Raw genomic sequence first — 22500 nt, 5'->3', positions numbered from 1 at the left:
ATGAAAACAAGGAACATAAAAAAAAACTACTAATAGAAAACTAACAGCAATCGAGATACTTTATAAAATAGCGGATATTTCTTATAAGTGGGAAAAATAAGGAATCTAAATCTACTCAAAGTATAGACGCAAGAATCGAATCGAACTCCCTTTGCGGCCAATGTTTGTTGACACTTTCGGAGCAGAACAAGTGCGAGTCAGTAGCTATTCCAGTGATTTCGTCTAATATCCCAGGAAAGACATAAATTCGAGGCTTTTTTTTCTCCTCGCACGAAAGCAGTTTTAGTTTTTTGAAGAGATATGTCCGTGGCAAAGGAATTATAGCAAAAGGTGAGGAGATACTGGAAGAAAAGGGGAGGGCTGTGAGGAAGAAAAAGAGGCTTCAAGAAAAGGCCGAAAAATGTAAAATGACAATGTAAAGAAGTAAAGTAGATGACGAGTATGTAGAGAAAACATGAGAATAAATGTATATATGGCAAGGAAATGGAATTGATATGTTGTGGTCTATTGCATTGCATGGTTTCTTTGTGGTTTAGAATTCGTAAAATTAACAGAAACCTGAAAGATGATAATAGATGAAACTTTTTTGTAATAGGTAAAATTAAAAATGGTATTTCTTTAGAATACAGACAAATATGATAATAGGAAATTAGATTCAATGTACAGTAGTTTTAGTATACAGAAACCTAGTGTAGTGACAGAATAGGTGGTGACTATGGTAGTTTGGCTTCAGATGATTGCTGCAACCTCTGTGCCTGTCTGCATTCTGTCAAAAGCCAGCAAACTTCCACCATGTAAAGTCTTGTAGGACAAAGCTTTTAGACCTTCTTGACAGTATAATTGTCAACTAAGGAGCTAGTGCAAAATTTTATTTGATAATCACTCAAAGCTCTTGGTTGACACTCTGCTGTCTGTCTGGGAACTTTGATAAAACTTCTTATAAGGAGGACTTCCTAGGTGTGTAATTGCCAGGAAAAGGCATGATTTATTGCTAATTGCTTTTTTCCAGTGCATGCCCCTTTGTTTTCTTATAGTATGTTTCATGCCAAATAAAAGGAACATTGACATTAGTTCTTTTAAGTGACACTGATGGAGCATTTTTTGTATAGGAGTGTGATAGCATATTACTTTGAGGATGATCATATTTATTTTATGACTCAGTGTTATATATTCATTATCTAAAAAGTTATTTGAAGTTAATCATAATGCCTTTAAGATTTGTGAACAATCTTGAATACTGCTGGGGATGGCATGTGCATACATGCCATGCCCACCATGCGTTTAATTTAATAATTGTTTTTACATATAGATGGCTGCCCAAGTACTGTGTCACTAATGAGCCATTGACAAGAAGTACCTGTCTCTCCTGTTTACCCTTTTCCTTGATTTCAATAATATTTTCTAGTGTTTAATACTACTGTTAAAAATGTCAGTAGCAATATGATAATTATAATGTATATGAAAGATATGTGTCAAAATTTATAGCATTAGTAAAAGAAACATTTTTCCAGCTAAGTCAAGGAAAGGCAAGGTCACAAGATATAGTTATTGACCTTTGTGGCAAAGCACAAGCAGAGCCATCTATGTGCAGAGACATTTAACAAAACAATACTAAAGTGAACGCAGCATTTTCCTAGGGGCATTGGGTTATCTATTTTACCCAAAGAAATCTGGCTATACAGTAGTGTGTTTTAGACCAGTGGTGTCCAAACTGGGGTCTGCATACCCCTAGGGGTATGAAATATAAAGGTACATGAACAAACAAGGAACGTACACACACAAACAGGAACATTGCATGTTCTATGAATCATCTTTTTTATTTGTATATTAAATTTAAGTTTATTGACCAACACTCCTACAATGCAGTCTTATATGATTAGTATATTATTTGCATTATCCTAAATAAAACTGATCAGCCATGGTTGACAGCGGGGGGAGGGGGGGTACGTAACAGTACAAGAAAGAAATAAAGGGTACAATAGGCAAAAATGCTTGGACAACACTGTTTTAGACAATAGTTTTAGTGTTATGAGAAAAAATATATAATCTGCACTCATAAAAGTTAAAGGAAAATAAAGAAAGAAATAATAAAAGAAAAAGTTATAAATGCACATGCAACCTCACCACCACACCCACACCACCACACCCACACCACCACACCCACACCACCACACCCACACCACCACACCCACACCACCACACCCACACCACCACACCCACACCACCACACCCACACCACCACACCCACACCACCACACCCACACCACCACACCCACACCACCACACCCACACATATGCACACGCACATACACACATACACATACACACATACACACATATACACATACACACATATACACATACACACATACATACATACACACATACACACATACACATACACACAAACACACACACACACACACACACACACACACACACACATACACACACACACACACACAGTCAAACACATACATCACATATAGACATACACATATACATACATGCAAGAACACACATACAGATATATATACACATACATACATACACACACACACATACACACACACACACATACACACACACACACATACACACACACACATACACACACACATACACACAAACATTACACACATACATACATACACATACATACATACACATATACATACATACACATATACATACATACACTCACACACACACACACACACACACACACACACACACACACATACACACGCACACATACACACACACACACATACACACACACACACATACACACACACACACACACACACACACACACACACACACACACACACACACACACACACACACACACACACACACACACACACACACACACACACACACACACACATACACATATATATATATATATATATATATATATATATATATATATATATATATATATATATATATATATAATATACTGTTTAAGTAGTGAAAGATTTTGGAACTTTTTTGGCATTATTTTTATTGCCCTTCTTTTTAAAGTTTATGAAGATTATTTTTTCTTGCAGCATAATGGAGAGAAGAATCAAGCTGAAAACCCTGAATGAGCATATCGTGTGTGCGATATGCTCGGGTTATTTAGTAGATGCAACAACGGTCACAGAATGTCTTCATACCTGTGAGTCTCTTTTGTTGAAGTGTCTTAAGTTATTTTAATTTTCTAATTAGTGTTTTATTGTAGATAGTTCTGGATTGATTGTTGTGTAATATTATTAGTTTAAGATATTAACTATTTCATAGTTATAAAAAAGCCATTGGAATGGATTTACAAGGCAAGACACATTAGCAATTCAAAGGCTTTGCAGATTGTAAGGGCATCCTTTTTTTCTTTTTCAGTTTGCAAATCCTGTTTAGTGAAACACCTGGAGGAGCGCAACACCTGTCCAACATGCGACATAGTCATTCATCAGTCCCACCCCCTAAATTATATCTCATTTGACCGCACAATGCAGGACATTGTGTTTAAACTGGTTCCCATGTTACAAGGTGGTGAGTATTATTTCACAGTATACAGGATTGTAAAAGTACTTTTATTTTATTATGCTTTAACATTACCTGATGATATATATTGAATTCATAAAACTTTGCAGACTTTTCAACTCAAAGCATAAGGAAATAAAAAATTCTAGTACAGTATATGTATGTAAACGAGTTTTCAATGACCTGTGTTATGTGTAATCTCAAGCATACAAAAGCTTTCTTAACTTCTATCTTATATACAAAGTTAAGAGACTTATTTATAAAATACGCTCAAGTAATATGTATGCAATTTGATTCCCATCAGATGAACTAAAACGAGAGAGAGAATTCTACCGAGCCAGAGGGGAGGTGTGTCCCAAAGATCTTCCACAAGCTAACGAAGAAGAGCTCCAGCAAGATGATAAGGCTGTGAATGATACAGATTACCATAGATTAGATGAACAGGTATAGTTTTTTGTTTTTATTTTATCTGGGTCATATAATGTTATGTAAGTGCAGTTGCTTTGGTATATTTTTTTCACAATATATCCTTTATTCATATTTGACTCCAATTTTTCACCCCAGGTTAACATTTGCCTAGAGTGCAAGTGCCCAACATTGGCTCCGTTGAAACGCAGATTTATCCGCTGCTCAGCACAAGCAACCATTACGCACCTAAAGAAATTCTTAGCACTAAAGGTCTTAGAAGGACCACAGAAATATAGAGAGGTAAAGTGATGAGATAATTGAGTGTATGAGAGATTGCTTTGGAGTATGGTATGTTTGCACATGTTACAAGCATGTCTTAATGAGGAACTGATCAACACATGTAGATGAAATGATATATATATCTTACCTTTAAAATTGTATTGCTAATTGTTGTATGATTGAATAACAATGTTGCATATGGTATGGGGTGACACATTTACTGTTTTCTAAATTCTGTAGCTTTATATGACACCTTTCCATAAAATAACCTTAAACATACATTAAAGCAATGCAAACTTTGAAAGAATGGATCACCATTTTCTCATTACCGTCCCATTCCAGATTGATATAATGTGCAATGATGAGATGCTCGGAAAGGATCACACCCTCAAGTTCGTACAGGTGACGCGCTGGAGGTTTCGAAGTCCACCGCTAATGCTCTCTTACCGGCCGAGGATTGATATTTTACATGATTAAGAAGTAGATTATTAAGATATACTTATAAGGAATTGGATTTTTTTTTTCTTTATGCAATCTTATTTTTAACAAAATGGTTTCCCTCCAAATGGATTTTGTTACATGGTTTCTGATTGTATTTTATATATATTTCAGTTGTAGTATGTTTTTATTTATTTACTTTGAGGATTATTCTATTATTCATTTTGGGTTGAAAAGTCAAGGGTAATTCAGATCACTTATGCATGTTGCATTCGAATCAAAAAATATATTTGGAAATGATTTATAAAGTGTTTGGGTTAGGATAGAACAAAAATAACAGTAGAGTATCTTTGTGTTATTTCAGTGCAGTAAGTGGTTTGGCGAGGCAACATGGAATATGCAAAATTGATTGATCCTTTCTCATGATTATTTCCTGGAATAGCATGATAGCTAAAAGATGAAACCATTAACATATCTTATAGAACTGAATGAGTATTTCCAGTATATTTTGTTATCAAAATTTATGTATGATCAAGAAATGACAATAACACTTCAACTTTTATATGATAAATTGTGTTTAATTTTCCTTCTTTTTCATTTATGTTTTATTTTTAGGAGATTTGTACAGGAATGTGATAGGTATATATATCAGGTATATTCATGTTTTTGAGTTGCATGTGCCTCATTTTTCCGTTTTAAAACTTTTGTATTGTGCATTTCCTTTTATAATATATTTTTTTTTATGTGGAATACAATCTAAAGAAAAATAATAACAAGGAAAACATATTTAGAGTTATTTGTGGTTTAGACATTTCTATTATTTGATAAAGGAATTTATTTTGAATATCATTTTGTGTAAACTTTATGAAATACACATTTTAAATCAAATAAAGTTGCTAGAGCCTTATAAACATAATATATACAAATAGCCAGATATTATTTTTATCTTTTTTTGATTTCAAAACTGGTGTCATGTAATTCTAACTGCTTACAAGCAGAGTATCCAGTCTTTTTTACATTTTCAAATTTAGATATTTGTTATGTGACAGAATATAAAAGTAAATAAATCACATATTTTTGTTTTATAGTTATCCTTTCTACAATACCTTTTCATAGTTTAGTAAATCCGTTATCATTATCCGTAGAAAGATCCTCTAAATCCCATGCCCCTTGTGTTGTGTGGGGGAGAAAGGAGATGAAGACCAAGGCCAATATTAGAGATATCCCCTATCTAAGGCCTCAGCCCTCGGCTCAACTAATTTTGCAAGGTCTTTTCTTCTTCTTTCTTTCCTTTTCCTGTTCTTATCCAAACCCTACTCCTCTCCTCTTCCTAAAATGTAAGTGCCATGTTGAAAAAATAAAAGGCTACCTTTGGGTTAGTTCAGAATGGCGTGAGGGGGCCATGGGCAAGGTATTCTTGTTGAGTTATCTAGCCCTTACTCCTCATGGGGACTAAGGGGTAAATTGTTTTTCTTCTTTATATAATCCAGGATTACCATGGCCAATAATAATTTTGTATTTTCTTATTAGGGACATTGAGGCTTGCCTATTTATCAATTAGCCCTTCTAACTTTAAACTTTGCAGTTCCCCAACCCCTGGCTATCATTTGAAGTTTTTCCTTGATAACTCCTGTCAGTTCAGTCCATTCACCCATCCAGGTCAATATCCAGTCTTTAGAAAACTTTCTTTTCTCCCAACATCATCCACTTCATCTCATCCTCCGATCTTCTTCATTTTCAACCCCCTTCCTCCCTTATTACTGCTCTTCATCATTACTGTCCACCTCTCTACAGTATTACCCTTTCTTCCTCATGCCCTTGCCCTTCTATTACTTCCACCCCTACAATTCTTCTGAGTCCTATTTTTTTTTTAGCCCAGCAAATTGGGATTGATTTTTTAATTCTCCTACAGCTCCTTACTCCGATAATACCTTCCTCTTCCAACAAAGTCTCCAAAAACAAGTTGATAAGTTCATGCCTTGTCAGTTACATCCGAGTCCCAAGCACGTACGTTATCCACCCTGACTGACCTCACTGGCAAACCTAATCCTGCCCAGCCATAGTCTTCTTAATACTTGTACTGGAACTGCTTCCATTTCCCTGGCTAATTGCCCTGTCTGCAATAAAGATTGGTCAGACTGTGAAGACGACCTGCTTGCTGGCCTTATTGACTATGATGTAATATCAGTACAGTGCTACCTATTCCATCCAGAGGCCACCAAACTCCTACAAAGTCAATTGCCAAGATTTCTTTCTGTAGACGACCTCCCCCATGAAGTTGACATTGGTGGACTCTTTCCGTCAATATCAGAATGTTGGTGTTTTGGCCACCCTGCCAAGCACTGTTGCTCCACAGCCCACTGCCCAACTTAGTCATAATGGTTCAAACTGATCAGTGCAGTGCACACATGTACTTTATAGGGGTTGTCCCACATGCAATTTGAGGCAGGTAGCAGTGCTCAGATTCAAACTTGGCAAGAAGCATGCAGTCTAGGTTTTTCTCTTGATCCCTACTCCAGTGCTGTCCTTTGCTATTCCTCTCCCCCTTCCCAAGATGTTTCTGCATCTCTTCGTCTCTTCTTCTCCCCTCCTCTCCCAGTCAATTTCCTTTGCCTTTACAAATCCAGACACTCCAATCTCTACCACTTCCCCAGTGCCTACCCCTCCTCCTTGCTCTACCTATTTTATGACAAAATATCCCACCCCATTTTCTCATACATCTACCTCTTCCTCCTTAGATGTCTGTCCCCTCTTCTACCCCTCATAAGAAAACCTTTGCTTCTCAGACTCCCCACAGAACTCCCTTTCAGAAAGTCTTAAGACATTAAAATCTTATAATCATGACCCCAAAAAACATTATCCCTCATCCATCCTCATCTCTCTGCTCCCGTTCCCTCTACACTCAAAAGGGACTGCCATCCATCTTCTTTCTCACATTCTTCTCCTACTAATCCCTGCCTTGCCTCATTTACTTATCCTTTTTACCCATTTCAGTATCATACTATCCTAAACTGCTGCAAATTTTTTGAAGTGTGGCACATTTAATAATTCACCTTCCTTTACCCTTTTTGATACTAAACCTTCCTATATATGATCTTTGATGTCTTGCACACATATTTACTTTTTAAACATTAACCATTACCTGTAGAAGGATTAATAAGTATACAGAAATGCTGTAAACCAAGGTTTATGGCACACAAAATTTTGAAGTTATTCTAAACAACTGTTCACATGAGTGGGCATAACCACTGGGCACTAGTGGATATCTATATAGGATACTGTTTGATAAACAAGCAGTTTCCCATTGTTTAGCACCTACATGTGGCTGCTGGCCTGAACAGAGAATAATCTTATCTAATGCAATATAAATGGCTCTCCTAATCCAATATTAGTGAATAGATGGTTTTACAAGTGCTTTGCCACCAAAGAATCAGTTTGCAAGCATATGATTTCTGCTTTCCCTGAATCTACAGGATTTATTTCCTAATGCTTTTATAATTAATTTAATTGATATTAAGGTGAAATGTTATCAACAATATTTATATAAATTCAAACTTTTTTCTGATAATAAGGAAGAGTTAACGGGTGAAATAGGGAGGATCAGTTATTGATTCCTTTGCAACTAAGTACTTGTAAAGTCATCCATGTATAAACAAGAAACTAAATTCTTAGTGGGTATTGTATGTACAAACATACCAACCCATCAGCATTGAGTTAAAATATAAACGAGGCAACTTATGGCTTCAAAGATTTTAATCAATATCCTAATAATATTTAACAGACGAGATAACCACCACGTTTCACACTGAATACCAAGGAACAAATTACTTGCCACAGAAGTTCAAACAGAGCCAAGTATTTTCCTAGTATTTAACATTTTGTCAATCTATGTGTAATACTTTGCCACCAAGTCTAAAATGCTAAATATTTTCATTACATGCCCATTTTCACACACTTTAACCATGTCCCACTACGAACTGCCCAAGCATTTGATAATTGGATCTGTAGGTAATGTTGAGGATATAAAACAAAATTTCTTTGGTATATTTCTATTATCATTTTTATTACACACACTTAAGGGTTCCAAAGCAGCCTTGGTAAGCAATATCTGCTTAAAAAGAACATACTGTATTTGAATGCAGCTACAAGACGGATGTTGGAGTACTCTTGAATATGATGTCATTTTTTTATCTGAGGGAAGGTATGACTACATTTTACAAATATTAATATATTACTGTTGGACAGAAGCAAAAACCAGCTGCGATGAAAATGCAAGACTGTATTCTTTTGTGTACACATGTAAAAAGCTGAAGACTTTCTTTTTAGCATGTCCCTTCCCTTTTCTTTCCAGAATCTGCTTTGCATACAAAAAGTGAAGGAAACTGCTTTCATATATAATATACAGAAGTGTAATGAAAATAAATTTGTGCCACTTTCAATGCAAAAATAGCTGGTATGATTCAAAGCAATGATTTTAAGAAAAATAATAACAGACTTAACAAAAAGTTGTAAAAAAAATTAAATAAGCAAATTCACAGCATTAGTTTTAACGGCATGCATGCTAGCCTCGACAATTTGGCACTGGATAATAGTGCAATAAACATATTTCTTCAATTCTTTGCCTTTGAGTCAAACTTTAAATCGTAATTAATTTCTTCAATGTTAATTTAGCCTTCGGTGTCACAAAAAAAAGTCAACAAAGTGGAAAGCAAATCACCGGTAATCTTACATGTATCTTATCTATATACTGTTATAAATACCTAACTGATATTGGCTTTCTTACCAAAGTTCACCACTGACTTTCATCATGTTACAAAATCAGAATACACCTGTCTTCCATTGTGTTATTTTCACTGGTTAAGCTCATACAAAACAACATATCAATAGTAACAATAGTGCAACCATGCACTATTCCCATACACAAACAAATTATTGATGTTATCATCAAAAACACACTTTTCCTTCATTTGATACAAATTATCAATGGTGGTGATAATGACAGAAGAGGTGGGGGAAAAAAAAAGTAAAAAAAACAAAAACAAAAAAACAGGGGAGGGAGGCCATTCTTTTTAGACATTTTCTGTGTCTAAAATTACTTGGGGCCAATGGGGGAAAAAAAAAATAATAAAAAAAAAATTGAACAAAAAATGCTTCTCTCTTTTTGATGACTACAGGAAGACATTTTGTTCATGGTTCAGTGTCTTTGACAAAAAGCTTTCAAAAGAAATCTGGGAGAATGAACAGTATTGCTCTGATTAAATCCTAATTTGTTCATCTGTTGTCGAATATGCTTTTTAAATAGATACATGCTAGGATATACATTCACATTTTTTTCCAGGTCAGCCAATGGTGAAAACTTTTTATCAACGGTCCTTAAATGAAGTCTTAGAAGTGTTAGCCTAGTACCTATTACCTCCTCTTCCCCCCCTCCCTCGGCCCCTGCCTCTGTTGTCATAACCCCTATTATCATAGCCACCATGGCCACCGCCTCGGTAGCCACCACCACCACGATTGTCATAGCTACCCCGATTATCGTAGCCTCCACCACCTCCCCTGTTATCATATCCACCACCCCCTCCCCTGTTATCATAGCCTCCGCCGCCACCTCGGTTGTCATAGCCTCCGCCGCCTCCTCGGTTGTCGTAGCCTCCGCCGCCACGGTTGTATCCTCCGCCCTGGTTCCAGCCACCTTGGACTCGATCGCCTCCTGAGGAGAAGCCACTTCCACCTCCACCACCACGCCCTCCGCGGCCACCTCCTCGTCCTCCATAGCCACCTTCAAGGAAAGAAGAAAATATATTAAAATTACAAGCATGTCAAAACTTAATTTGCAATGTAAACAGATCCAATGAGGCAAGACAGTTTCAAGTATTCATAGAGTAATATACAGAAGGCTCTTTACACTGTTAACATATATTTGAAAGGAAACGGCAATGCACACTAGTCAGAATCCTGCAAACTCGCAACTTGTATCACAGGAAAGTTATATTCATGCACAGGAAAGGCTCTCAGCAACCTAAGCAAAAAATCATAAAATACAATTGGGTAAAACAAAGGGCACAAAACTTCACTCATTTAACACTAATGTTAGACACATGACCATAATGCATCAAATCCATAGAAATAAACCAAAATTTCAAATTCCACTTTGATATACACATATAATAAAAGGATAATTAATTGGGTTCTATAAGTTTGGCAAAAAAAACAAAAAAACACACAAACATACACCTCCATTATCTTTAAGTATATGCTATTAGACTTCATAAAACAAATTGTTAATTATAAGAGCCAAACTGAGAATCTGATATAATTGGCCTCACGAACCTCTCTTTGATTCTTGGGTACCTGCTTCTGTCAGGGAACAAATAAAATACAAAGTTAAAGAAGAAAAAGTGAGAAAGAAAGAAATGAGAGAGAAGAGAAGAAAAGAAAGAAAGAAAAAAGTCGGGCACATTACTACATAACAATTGTTAAAAGAGATAACACAACCATAAAAATAAAATAAAAAGTCAAACCAACTTGACAAATTTCAGTCTATTCAATTCTATTTATACACAGGTAGCTCCACAAGTCAACAAGTTAATTGCTAGTCCTACCTATCTCACCTGTATACCCTTTTCACTGATTTTTAGAAATATATATATTTTTTTCATTGCTACAGAGATAAAGTAGACCTATTAATTAACTCTGGTGGATATGCACTTGTGGAGGTATCTATGCGGAAAAAAGAAAGAAAAAACAAACAAACTATAATGGACATTACTTATTCCATGTGCCAATGGGTTAAGATTCACTAAAACAGCTTTACACAAATTATAACCAAAAATGACTTTAAACTAAAACTACAAACATAGATGAAGTCCATCATTATATAAAATAATTATCCAAGCAATAGAACAAGCAACTACAAATTATAAAAGTCCAGTCAGAGACTACGTATTTTTCCTTATGGAACTTCCATTTAGGGTATTATAAAAAAAACCTGTTGATATATCTTTGTGAAATGTAAAGACTATTTCCATCTCAAACAATAACACAAGGATAAGAACCTGAAAAGAAAAGAAAAAAAAAAAAAAGTTTAAACACTACCCATTAAACATTTTCACAAGCATCAAAATACCAAATATGTACTTAGCACACGAAGAACAAAAATAAACAAAAACAGGTAAAAACTAATATGATGATGAGAACTATAGCAACAATTATAAAAATTAAAATTCCAAGTCTTTTTCACCATGCTCTGCCGCCTCAAGCATGCAAGCAATAAGAGTGTCAAAAACTCTTATTTCCTTATACGAAGGGTAATTATTTTCCTTCATTCTGAAGGTGCTTGGGCTATCATTCTCACCTTGCTGTCCACCCCCATATCCTCCCTGATAGCCTGTAGGATAATAGTCATTCACATTATTCCTACAACCTTAAAAAATTTGCTATTTGCTATATTCACCTATACACATACGTATGTTCTCTTTTTGGTAATCCAGACAATGATGTCAAAGGCAAGGATGAAAGCTCAAGGCATTTATATTTTTTTCTAAGCTAGTCTATCTCTGCGTAATCTTTGGCAAAATGCAAAGTAAACTGGAATTCAATTTCTTGACGATTTTATTTAGGAGCATGACAAGGATATATTAGGATTATTAGTGATATTTTAAAATGCGAAAGAAGAAAACATCTATGTTAGAAGAGTTAATCACAGCTAATATATCTAAATCTTATTGTTAAAAGGGATAGCAGCTAACAGATTTGCAAATATTGCTGAATTAAGTAATCTGCAACAAAAATGACATTCCATTTAAAATATATATAATAAAATCATGAAAATTAAGCCAAATATGTAAAAGAGGGGCTGGGGACTACTGAATGAATGGAAAATGTCTAGATATCCTTATTTCCTTTCAAATTCTCGTCACCACCACCCTGCCAAGAATCAAATAATTACCCTCAACCCATCAAGTGCATCTTCACCTAATGGGAGAAGGGGGTAGTGCTTTAGCATTTGACAGTTCTAATAGTCCTTAAGTCAGTCATATTAATATGAAAGGATATCATTAAGGCACTGCAAATCCATTAACTTAAACTAAGGATGATGGAATCCCCGAGTGCCATACCGAACAATATGTCGAGGGTCATGTGGAATCAGTTGCTCGAGGGAAAATGCAGAAATATGGGAAACCTAAAATCACCCTGCTCTTTCTACTCTTAATTGCAGTACATATGATTCTGATGATAGTAAAAAGAGGCTTTAAGCCTACTTTCAAAGAACAAACACAGCCAGGGCCATACAATCTCAACTGTTTTGTGTGCACAACTTTGAGCAAGTTTGACTACACATGGCACAAAGACATCTAAGTGTGAGGGGGAGGGGGGGGGTTTCCATGACATGACAGGGTGTCACAGGACGTCATCAAGGCGATTGGTTTAATAAAAGATGAGCAAGTGTGTAATTTCCGTCAAAAAAAAATGCAAATTCTATGCTCTGCAACAGCTTTTATAGCCTTAAAAATGAGACTGCTCAGAAGCCTATAACTTGACAGCCTTATTGCAAAGGGTTGTTTCAACAGGTTTTATACAGGACAGCAAAGCAGAACATGTTGCTCACCTTGCTGAGCACCACTATAGCCAACCTGAACACCTGCAGGATATATTATAGTATATACTTAATTAATATTCCTTTAATCTGCCCTGTGTCCTTCTCTTATGAGACTCATTTTCTTCATTCAGATTCTGAGAGTTTTCCTCTTAGAATTACTCTAATAGTCTTGAAATGTGTGAAGATGTTACTGTATAGAAAGTAAACTCCTGGCAAACTCTTCCAATGTCACTCCAATTCCATTATCTGATGATACCTTGAGACAATTAATAATCAATACCCTGAATTGTGAATGTTGAATTGACTGTCCATGTAATTCCAGGTAAATTGCAAATAAACAAGATGGAACAAGTACTCCAGGCTCACCTTGACCTCCAAAGCCTCCCTGAAAGCCTGCATGACAGACATAACATCGAGTTAAAATTATGAGGTATTATATGGAAAGGTAAGTGATTTTCAGAGAAATATTATGGAGCTAAAATGGAGTTTCTATTGCAAGCAGAGAATTTTCAACAATTGCAAGCACACACAAACACAGAGATAACATTTAAGTTAGTTGTAATGATCAACCCTTAAAAAAAATTCAAATCAAATCTGCAAAAGAAATTAATCTAATATTAATCATACACTGCAATGCCTGACAATAAACCCTTTTCGTATCATAAACCAGGTTACAAAGGTTCAAATGGATTGAATAAAGGGTTTAACACTGTTCTTTGCCTTCTACCTAGTTTCAAAAGTAGAAAAAAAGGGTCACACATCACACTGAAATGCATGGCTCACCTTGTTGGCCACCACCACCATAGCCACCTTGACCACCTGCAAGATATATTACAACACATTCTGAGTAGTGGCACATTTGATTTTTTTTTTTTCTTTTCTTTTCTAATGAGCAAGTTACTGGAACTATAATGTATTTCAAAACCCACATGATTATATTTAAGCAGTTGCTTTATTCAAATTGCAAAGCAATTTATATGCATTTCTTTGAAAGTGTTAAAGTTTCCATGGCTGGATTTTCAAATTTAACTACAAGACATGATAGTACAACTTCACAAACACCTATATACAATTCTGTGACATACTGGTTTAGGGTTTGGTCTTGGTGATCACACAAACTGTTCTTAGTTTCCCGTCTACTGCATAAATTTCCCTGTATAAACTTTCCCACACATGATCTACACCCTGTATGAATTCATATCTAGTGGACAGTGAAGGCCAAAGTTTGAGGCAGGTTTAACAATTCAGACTGTCAGGTTCCTTGCATGCACAGTCTATTCACATCTGTTTCATTCAATTGAATTTGGCCCATATCTAAGGTGAAGGGAAGGAGGAAGACAATGAGAGAATGTAAATGAGGAAAAAAAAGGAGAGACAATGGGATGGAAAGAAGAGGCATGTATAGATGGACAGAGATGGATAGGTAGAGACAGACAGACAAAGACAGACAGAGAAGGGTTACAGGGCTCACCTTGCTGTCCACCACCACCACCACCATAACCACCTTGACCACCTGCAGAATATATCATAGCACACAATAAATGTATATGAAATATTCAATTTTTTCTTTGGGTGGGCCTATATATTATTTTGCTGGTAGGATTATGGAGTTTTTGTTAGGAATGACTTAAGTGGTTTAATAAGAAAGCACAGCATTTTCTGCATCAAGCGATCAATCTCAACATTCGCCTTCTTCACTTGACTAGGTTTTCATGCCCCTCAAAACTATGTATAGAATCAAAATATAAAAGCATCAATATTGTTCCTCTCTTGGTGATATGTCTGACTGTATCCCATTAGACAATCATCCATATATTTTCATAACCTCCCCTCCAAAATTCTCTGAAATACCTTACTACAAATTCTTGCACAGAAAAATACAATCCATTCACAATTCGCTGTTAACATGCCCAGTTATGGTTCTGACACTAGTTCGCACTCAAAGCCTATCACTTAAAAAAAAGCCTTGTTTGTTAAATGTTCAAAATAACAGAACAGCAATACAAGGCTCACCTTGCTGTCCACCACCACCATATCCACCTTGACCACCTGTTGGGCATAATATAGAACACACAATATATTCTGTTTATTCTTTTTTGGTGGGCTTGCATGTGAAAAAACTATATATTTTACTATGCATCTTTCCCTATAAAGCTTCATTTTTCCTCAATCCTTCTACAACTAACTTAAAAGTGAAAGTGATACACTTTTTGCTTAACCTCACATTCAAACATGCTTAAAGATACTGTGTGCAATGTTTTCTAAGTCTTTGATACTATAGATTTTTAATTTGTAAATTCTAAAAACATGACCCTCTCTTGTACAAATTAAAATTGACAGAAATGATTGTCTACTGATGTGTCAGATTAAGAGGTGTGTACTTTATGGGTTAAAGTATATATTCTCTTTAAAAATATTATATGATTCCCTACATACTTCCTATTCCAATTAAATGTGGTGTTTATCTTCATTCCTACCCACAACATTCATCTTTTTCTTATACTAAAAGGTACACATACAAACACTGAATGAAAAGGAATATCTTCAAAAGGTGAATGCATCTATCTGATTTTGATTACATCTCCATCAAAAATACATGTATTTCTGAAGAAGATACAGTTAAAGCAGTCAAATGGATATGTAGGGCAAGATATTCATTTACATTCATATCTTTTCTACACTTGTCACAATGGTCACTGTTCGTGTACACCTAAGCACAGGTACCCCTACACATACCTATCCACATCCACACAACTCCCACAACCACCAAACACAGCTTCCTAAAATGACTGAAATATTCCGAGAAGGCTCACCTTGGCCTCCAAAGCCTCCCTGAAAGCCTGTGGGACACAAGTATAATTAGCACAAAAGATACTCCAAGAAAAGAATGGAGAATCATATCAGCGGCCAAATAAATGCATGAAGTCCTGTCACAGATATTAACACACTTTAAAATGTTAATTTCAGTAATCGAGCAGAGCAAAAATGATATAAATCAAAACATGTCTCCTCATATATGCATACACAATAATAATAAAACAATATATGCTTAGATATAAAGAATTTAAAATTTCTTTCCAGATGCAAAGGAGTCCATTCTTACTGTCACTGATCTAAAATCATTACATGCCACATTGACTTTACAAGAAAGCTTAATTCTTGTACATAATCTCGTACTCCTTGTATTTTCCTTTCCCTGCCAGAATGTTCTTTTCCCAATAATCCTAAATATATATCTGGCTTGTTATTTCTTCGTAATGCATGTCCATCCACTTCTAGTAATTTGTAAAAAGTGTAAATGTAAAATAATAAAATTAACTGGTGTATCAACCTGGATATATCAACATATCTAATCTCTTTTGATCAATGCAAATATCAATGTTTCTTTTCCTAGTCACCTACAATTTTAAATATTTTAAGCCTTTTTGAAAGTGGAAGACATGAATTTTCTTTGCAAATATCCATCAACCTAATATCTATCAAAATCAAATATACAGCAATGCCAGAGACAAATATATGCTCACAAAGTACTGATGTGAGTTATCACATTGGTCTTCATTTTTTATTATGAACAATAATCAAGTAAAAATGACAGCAATATTAATCATCTAAATCAAAATATAATGAAAGGCAAAGCAAAACCAAGGTATCATAAGAAAGCATTATAGTCATTCAGAAATCAAACATTATACATGTTGTTTCAGCATTACCATAGTTAAAAATAATTCTCAAAGGGCCATTTCAGCTGCCTTATATATGTATCAGTACACAAATAATATAGAATAATCTAATGGGTCCCCCTTAAAAAAATAATAAATATATAATAATAATAATAATAATAATAATATTAATAATAATAATAATAAAAATCAATCAATCCATGCCATGGATACTAGCAAGACCCCCAAACTTCTATACACTCTGAAGGGTTGGGCAAAAAAGGTCACTTAACTTGTTGGTACACAAGGCTTACCTTGCTGACCACTACTATAGCCTCCCTGACTACCTGTTGAGCAGAACACACCAGCCATTTAATAAAGGTATGATTCTCTTCAACAGATTAATTCCAAAGGAAGAAAATTATACTATGATATCCATTTTTTCTTTTTCTCTTTCAACAAAAAGTATGGTTTAACTGCTACTTTCACATGTATCCAAACTTCTCTATGTTTAAACTGCAGGAAAAAAACAACACCAATTAACACTCAATTTCTAAAAAGGATATTAAAAAAAATCTGGGGGGAAAAACTATGGTAAAAAAAAAAAAAAAAATCTAGTGAAAACTTCATAATAAAAAAAGAAAACATCAAATCAAACAAAAAAGGAAGAAGAAAACAAATAAGTTCAAAATATCAAAAGAAAATGGAAAGCAGGTGGCAGAAAGTCCATAAAGCTCACCTTGCTGACCACCTCCATAGCCACCTGAACCACCTGCAGGAGTGACATATTGGAAAATGTCATTCACGCACTATGAAGCTCAATCAAGTGATATTTTTTGAGCATCCTAAGCCTCTTTATTCTATCCATCATCAAGACAATCACAATGCCTTATCATCATCCCATCTGAGACACTGCAAGTTTAAAACATGTCATCATAGGATTCCCATGCTGAATGCATTATTAAGGTCACACTGAGGTTAATTGTAAAAATGCACAGTTACAATACAGTAAAATTCACATAAAATGCTTTTTAATGAACTTAAAATTATCTAGTCTATTGTAATAATAAAAAAGGAAGAAAGAAATAAAAAAAACTGGGTTTTAATGACATGTGGAATGGGAAAGTGGAAGGTGGAGGGATAGCAATGCTCACCTTGTTGACCACCTCCAAATCCACCTGAACCACCTGTAAATCATGTCATCAAGTCACAACACATGTTCACAAGAGATGGGACAATCTTGTAATATCACTCAAAGCTTTATTTTCTGTAACTGTTCTGCTTTAGAAAACCATTTTTAATGTATCTCTTCACAACAGCTATACTAGACTTGCAGAGGTTGAAAGTTCTACACAACTTCATAATTCAATAAAAGTTCTGAATAGCAAGATCTCTTAAAGGGATTTTTTTTTTTGCATGCGTTCATTCAGCATATAGTGACAAAATTTGAAATAAAGGTGGCTTTAATGCAACTGGAAAAGGAGGAGTAAATGGAGGCTGAAAAAGGAAAATACCAAGAAGGAGAAGGGACATAAAAAATATTCATTAACAATATCAATAAATAAGGATAAGAGGGGGGCTGCAAATCACACCACAAGGCTCACCTTGCTGAGAACTACTACTCCCACCCTGACCTCCTGTAAGATACATATCAAATGTATCATTACATTTAAAGAGAATATGTAAATGCTTGCAAAACAATACTAGAGCATACAATGCTACTGTATCCATATACTATAGATGTAATCTATAATCATAATCCATTTTCTCAAAAAAGATGTACAAAGACATGTCCATTATCAATAATGGAAGCTTCATTGGAAAATACTTATTCCACTCAAAGGTTTTCCATAAATGAGGAGTATGGCCTCATCAGCCAAACTGGATATATACACAAAATACACAAAATATCAAGTTTTTGATATAGCTTCAAACACAAACTATAAGAGAAATCACTAGTGCATTTTGAATAGTGACATTACCATCAAATTATACAGATAGTAATACTTAACTTTCTATAAAAAAAAGAAAAAGAAAGAAAGAAAGATGCACACACCAAAAAAGAAAAAGAAAGATATCAAACTCCTTTTCCCCAAACATGAAAAAAACAAAGAAAAAATCTGTAAAGATCAGTATACATAGGGTTGGTGAATTTAACCACTACTAATATTCCTTTGAGACCAGTAGTGCAGACCTTGACAACAGACTTCTTTTCCCTTTATTTTCTTTCCTACAACAGCAACATAAAACCTGTTAAAATGTTTAAAAATATAAAAAAAGAAAACACAAAAATATAAAAATATAACACTGCAATAAAAATGGTTAACCCTAAAATCCCCAAACATTAAACAGACAACAAAGCTCTTACCTCCTCCTGGTTGCCTCTGCGACCAAGATGGCATCTCAGGCGGGGGAGGCTCCAGCTCGTGTGCTCGGCCACCTCGATCTGGAACCTTTCCTATCAGGACCTGTATAGATGACAGGGTTAAGGTAATGACTATCTTCAGGTACAGAAATAGTCAATTAAATAAATAGATTGTTAAAAGTCTCTTGCCTCCTATGCTATGAAGCAGATGCAATTGGAAGGGAACTGGCTTTGTGGTAGTACTTGGGAGACTAATACAACTGACATCAATCATATAAACATGAATAAATTGAAGAAACAAAATCAACATGAAATGGAAAAATATTGGCATCCTTGTACCCCAGTCAGGATACCTACCTTATTCAGGGGTGTTTTAGTAGCCTTGCGCACGGATGCATTGCTGGTCTTCTCTAAGACTGCCAAGTCTTCCCTAGCTGCAAGCATGTCGCCTACAGACACACTCGGGATTTCTGTCAGCTGGTCTCTTCGGGATCGGAACGCTTTCACCAAGTCATTTTCTCGCATTTTGGCTTTGTTGGACCACTAGAAATAGAACATCAACTAACATTGTATTTCTTACCTGCATATCCTTCCAGAAATAGAGGTTTATCATGATTGTTTTTTCTTTAAAATTATGTATACTAATTCTGTTGTGTATTTATTGGTCAATCACATGCTATTCAAAGAAGGAAAACATTACATATAGATATAATGAATAGAACTAACAGGTATTTGGATATAGGGACTTTTCTTTGGATGAAAGTCTTACATTCATATATAAATGTATTACAAACTAACTTAGGTTTGTTTAGTTGTAATCTATAAGCTTTGGTATGTAAAAGACGACTGATATGCATAGAAAATTAAAATAATTAAAAACATTTCCAATACCGGATCCTTTTTGATACAACCCAATATGAAAACAGACCTGGAAAGACTGCACAGTGACATCAAGACGCTTGATCAACATCTCGCGTCTCATCTGGTATTCTGACTGCATTTCTTTCTGCATCTCGTCCAACAGAGCCCACTGCTTGTCTGACAGAGTTCCATTAAACAATGGTTTACCAATGAGAGATGGGTGGGCTTTACTCTTCACATCATTTACCTAAGGAAAGCAGCAAGGGAAATTAAATTGGAAAAAAAAAAAAAAAAAAAAAAAATCAAACCACATTTTCCTGTAAGTAATATATAAGAATAAACAATGGAAGAGCTTTGACTTAAGCTTGAAATAAAACCCGAATAGACAAACCTTCTGTTCAACTTTCATAAAAAGCTGCTGTGGAGTGATGTTGGCTGGGGGTTTGGGAAAGCCGAGAGCAATCAGCAAAGCCTTCAGGTCCCTTGCATGTTCACTCTCACGCTGGAAGTTCAGGTTGAAGTAAACTGATCATTCTTTTATACTTCTATTATTTACAGATATTGTAAGGAATACTATCTGAAAAATATCTTTCATACTGCCAGGGTATGATCAGGCTTCAGATAATTTTAAGGCTTTTAATACCACATAAGAGTCAAAATTCTATCCTATTTAATACATAGCATCCTTTTAATATATTTCAATTTGTCACCTCCAGATTCATACGGTAAAATAATATCAGAAAACAATCATACCATTTCCACTGTCATGCCTTGCTCTGGGGTGGCACTGGACAACATACGAGCTGCCATAAGTTCGGCTAGAAGGAAATCCAGCAACAGAAGCCGCGTTTCTGTGGATGTCAATCGCTGGCTGACAGGGCCTTCGGTCAGTTGTGTATGAGGGCATCCTACAAGAATAAGAAATTATCATTATTTCTATTTTCTGTTATTCAACTCCACATATTATCCATAAAAAAAAAATAATAATAATAATAAATAAAATAAAATAATAAAAAAATAATAATACTTGATTAATCTCCTATTTAGCAAGTCACTTACTCTGCATAAAAATCAATATTTCTTAACCCCTTGGATCTGGATAACATTGTGATCACGTCAAGGAAAAACCTGGGCAGCTATAAACGTGACGTGAACAAAGTCAAGAGCGAAATCCGGGGTGACGGAAAAGACTCGTCACGAGTGCACAAACCTCTTGGAGTGTGATTTGACTTATTTTTTGCCTAGAAGGGAGCTTTAGCATTATTCCCATTGATAAACAAATGTGGAATGCAACTGTGTAAGCAGTGAATGGAAGAGCGCCGGCTCCAGGGAGGACACCATTTCCATGCTGCGCACCGTATTCCTGGCCGAAGTGACAGGCAGCGCAAGTTGTATTACGTAAAATTGAAAATTACAAAAAAATGAGTTATGACAAATAACCAAATGTTCCATATATTTTTTTCTTGCACTGAGCTATTTACTACATAGAGAGATGATATGGAGTCTGTGCAAGGAAAATAAGTAATTACCATCTGGATAAAGCAAATCAAAAGACAAATATGGACATTGGAAAATGGCGATAAAGCTAAGAAAGTTTACATAAACTAACTTTGGAAAGGGGAGGCACAGTCTTGTCACTGCTCAGGGGTGTTTGTGCGCACCCGGCCTACGCGGCGCACACCCGGGATGCTGGCCACTTATGTAACCCATTGCAACCAGATCCAGGGGGTTAATAAATAAAATTTTCTTAACTTCATATATTCATTACTTATATTCATATCATAACATCTATCTCTGAAGCATATGCTTTATATAAAAATCTATTTCACAGGGGAATCTAACTAATTTCTTAAATTCCAGAAATATACAAATACATAACCGATGCCACAGACATAACCTGCATCAAACTTCAAATTCAGAACATGAAAGAGAAGTGGGGAAGGGAGGGGGGGGGAAAAGAGAGAGAGAGAGAGAGAGAGAGAGAGAGAGAGAGAGAGAGAGAGAGAGAGAGAGAGAGGGAGAGAGAGAGAGAGAGAGAGAGAGAGAGAGAGAGAGAGAGAAACTTGCCTAATTCCTTGAGAAACGCAGAGAGCTCCATAAGGAAGGATGAGTGCTCCTCTGGGGATGTCGTGGCATTCACCATCTCCTCTAGCTTGGCCAAGACGCGCAACTCTGAGGTGATCCAAGCAACGAGCTTTGTGTACGAAACACTCTTGGGTCCACCTTCACTTCCCTCAACGGCTGCTCTCAAGGTGGTCTCGTTGCTAATGTCGCCATCATACCTGCATGAGGTTGTGAAGGGATTAGGTCGTTTACAGAGAGAGGAAACACAGAGCTTACATGCCATTGCAGAAAGGGTGTAT

General features: G+C 35.6%; 2 protein-coding genes across 51 annotated transcripts in view; one reads left to right on the top strand and one right to left on the bottom strand.

Moving 5' to 3' along the window:
* The first annotated feature begins 159 nt into the window (after nucleotides 1-159).
* Nucleotides 160-5221, top strand: l(3)73Ah (lethal (3) 73Ah). The gene is made up of 6 exons (XM_070138682.1): nucleotides 160-330; nucleotides 3060-3169; nucleotides 3388-3540; nucleotides 3836-3975; nucleotides 4096-4239; nucleotides 4561-5221. The coding sequence occupies exons 2-6, from the start codon at nucleotides 3064-3066 to the stop codon at nucleotides 4693-4695; spliced, it is 678 nt and encodes a 225-aa protein (XP_069994783.1). The 5' UTR covers nucleotides 160-330; nucleotides 3060-3063; the 3' UTR covers nucleotides 4696-5221.
* Nucleotides 5222-8689: 3468 nt separating this feature from the next.
* LOC113803263 (protein FAM98B) overlaps nucleotides 8690-22500 on the bottom strand; it is a 15419-nt gene continuing 1608 nt past the window's right edge. The window contains exons 2-19 of one of the 50 annotated variants that reach the window (XM_070138631.1): nucleotides 22205-22419; nucleotides 20891-21045; nucleotides 20529-20639; nucleotides 20205-20384; nucleotides 19634-19819; nucleotides 19280-19379; nucleotides 18516-18548; nucleotides 18066-18098; nucleotides 17651-17683; nucleotides 17226-17258; nucleotides 16066-16092; nucleotides 15266-15301; nucleotides 14724-14765; nucleotides 14036-14071; nucleotides 13619-13645; nucleotides 13262-13318; nucleotides 12008-12040; nucleotides 9912-10432 (exon numbers count right to left, since the gene is read on the bottom strand). In XM_070138631.1, the coding sequence (XP_069994732.1) occupies nucleotides 10056-10432; nucleotides 12008-12040; nucleotides 13262-13318; nucleotides 13619-13645; nucleotides 14036-14071; nucleotides 14724-14765; nucleotides 15266-15301; nucleotides 16066-16092; nucleotides 17226-17258; nucleotides 17651-17683; nucleotides 18066-18098; nucleotides 18516-18548; nucleotides 19280-19379; nucleotides 19634-19819; nucleotides 20205-20384; nucleotides 20529-20639; nucleotides 20891-21045; nucleotides 22205-22419 (1714 nt within the window). In that variant the 3' untranslated portion in view covers nucleotides 9912-10055. Of the gene's footprint in view, nucleotides 10433-10983; nucleotides 11011-12007; nucleotides 12041-13261; nucleotides 13319-13618; nucleotides 13646-14035; nucleotides 14072-14723; nucleotides 14766-15265; nucleotides 15302-16065; nucleotides 16093-17225; nucleotides 17259-17650; nucleotides 17684-18065; nucleotides 18099-18515; nucleotides 18549-19279; nucleotides 19380-19633; nucleotides 19820-20204; nucleotides 20385-20528; nucleotides 20640-20890; nucleotides 21046-22204; nucleotides 22420-22500 lie in introns of all 50 variants that reach the window. The other 49 variants (XM_070138632.1, XM_070138637.1, XM_070138641.1 and 46 more) reach the window with 49 other exon arrangements.

Source organism: Penaeus vannamei, chromosome 24 (assembly GCF_042767895.1).
Source record: "Penaeus vannamei isolate JL-2024 chromosome 24, ASM4276789v1, whole genome shotgun sequence".
In the NCBI taxonomy this organism is placed as follows: domain Eukaryota; kingdom Metazoa; phylum Arthropoda; class Malacostraca; order Decapoda; family Penaeidae; genus Penaeus; species Penaeus vannamei.
The sequence above is the reverse complement of the archived record's forward strand: the minus strand, read 5'-3'. Positions and strand labels throughout refer to the sequence as shown.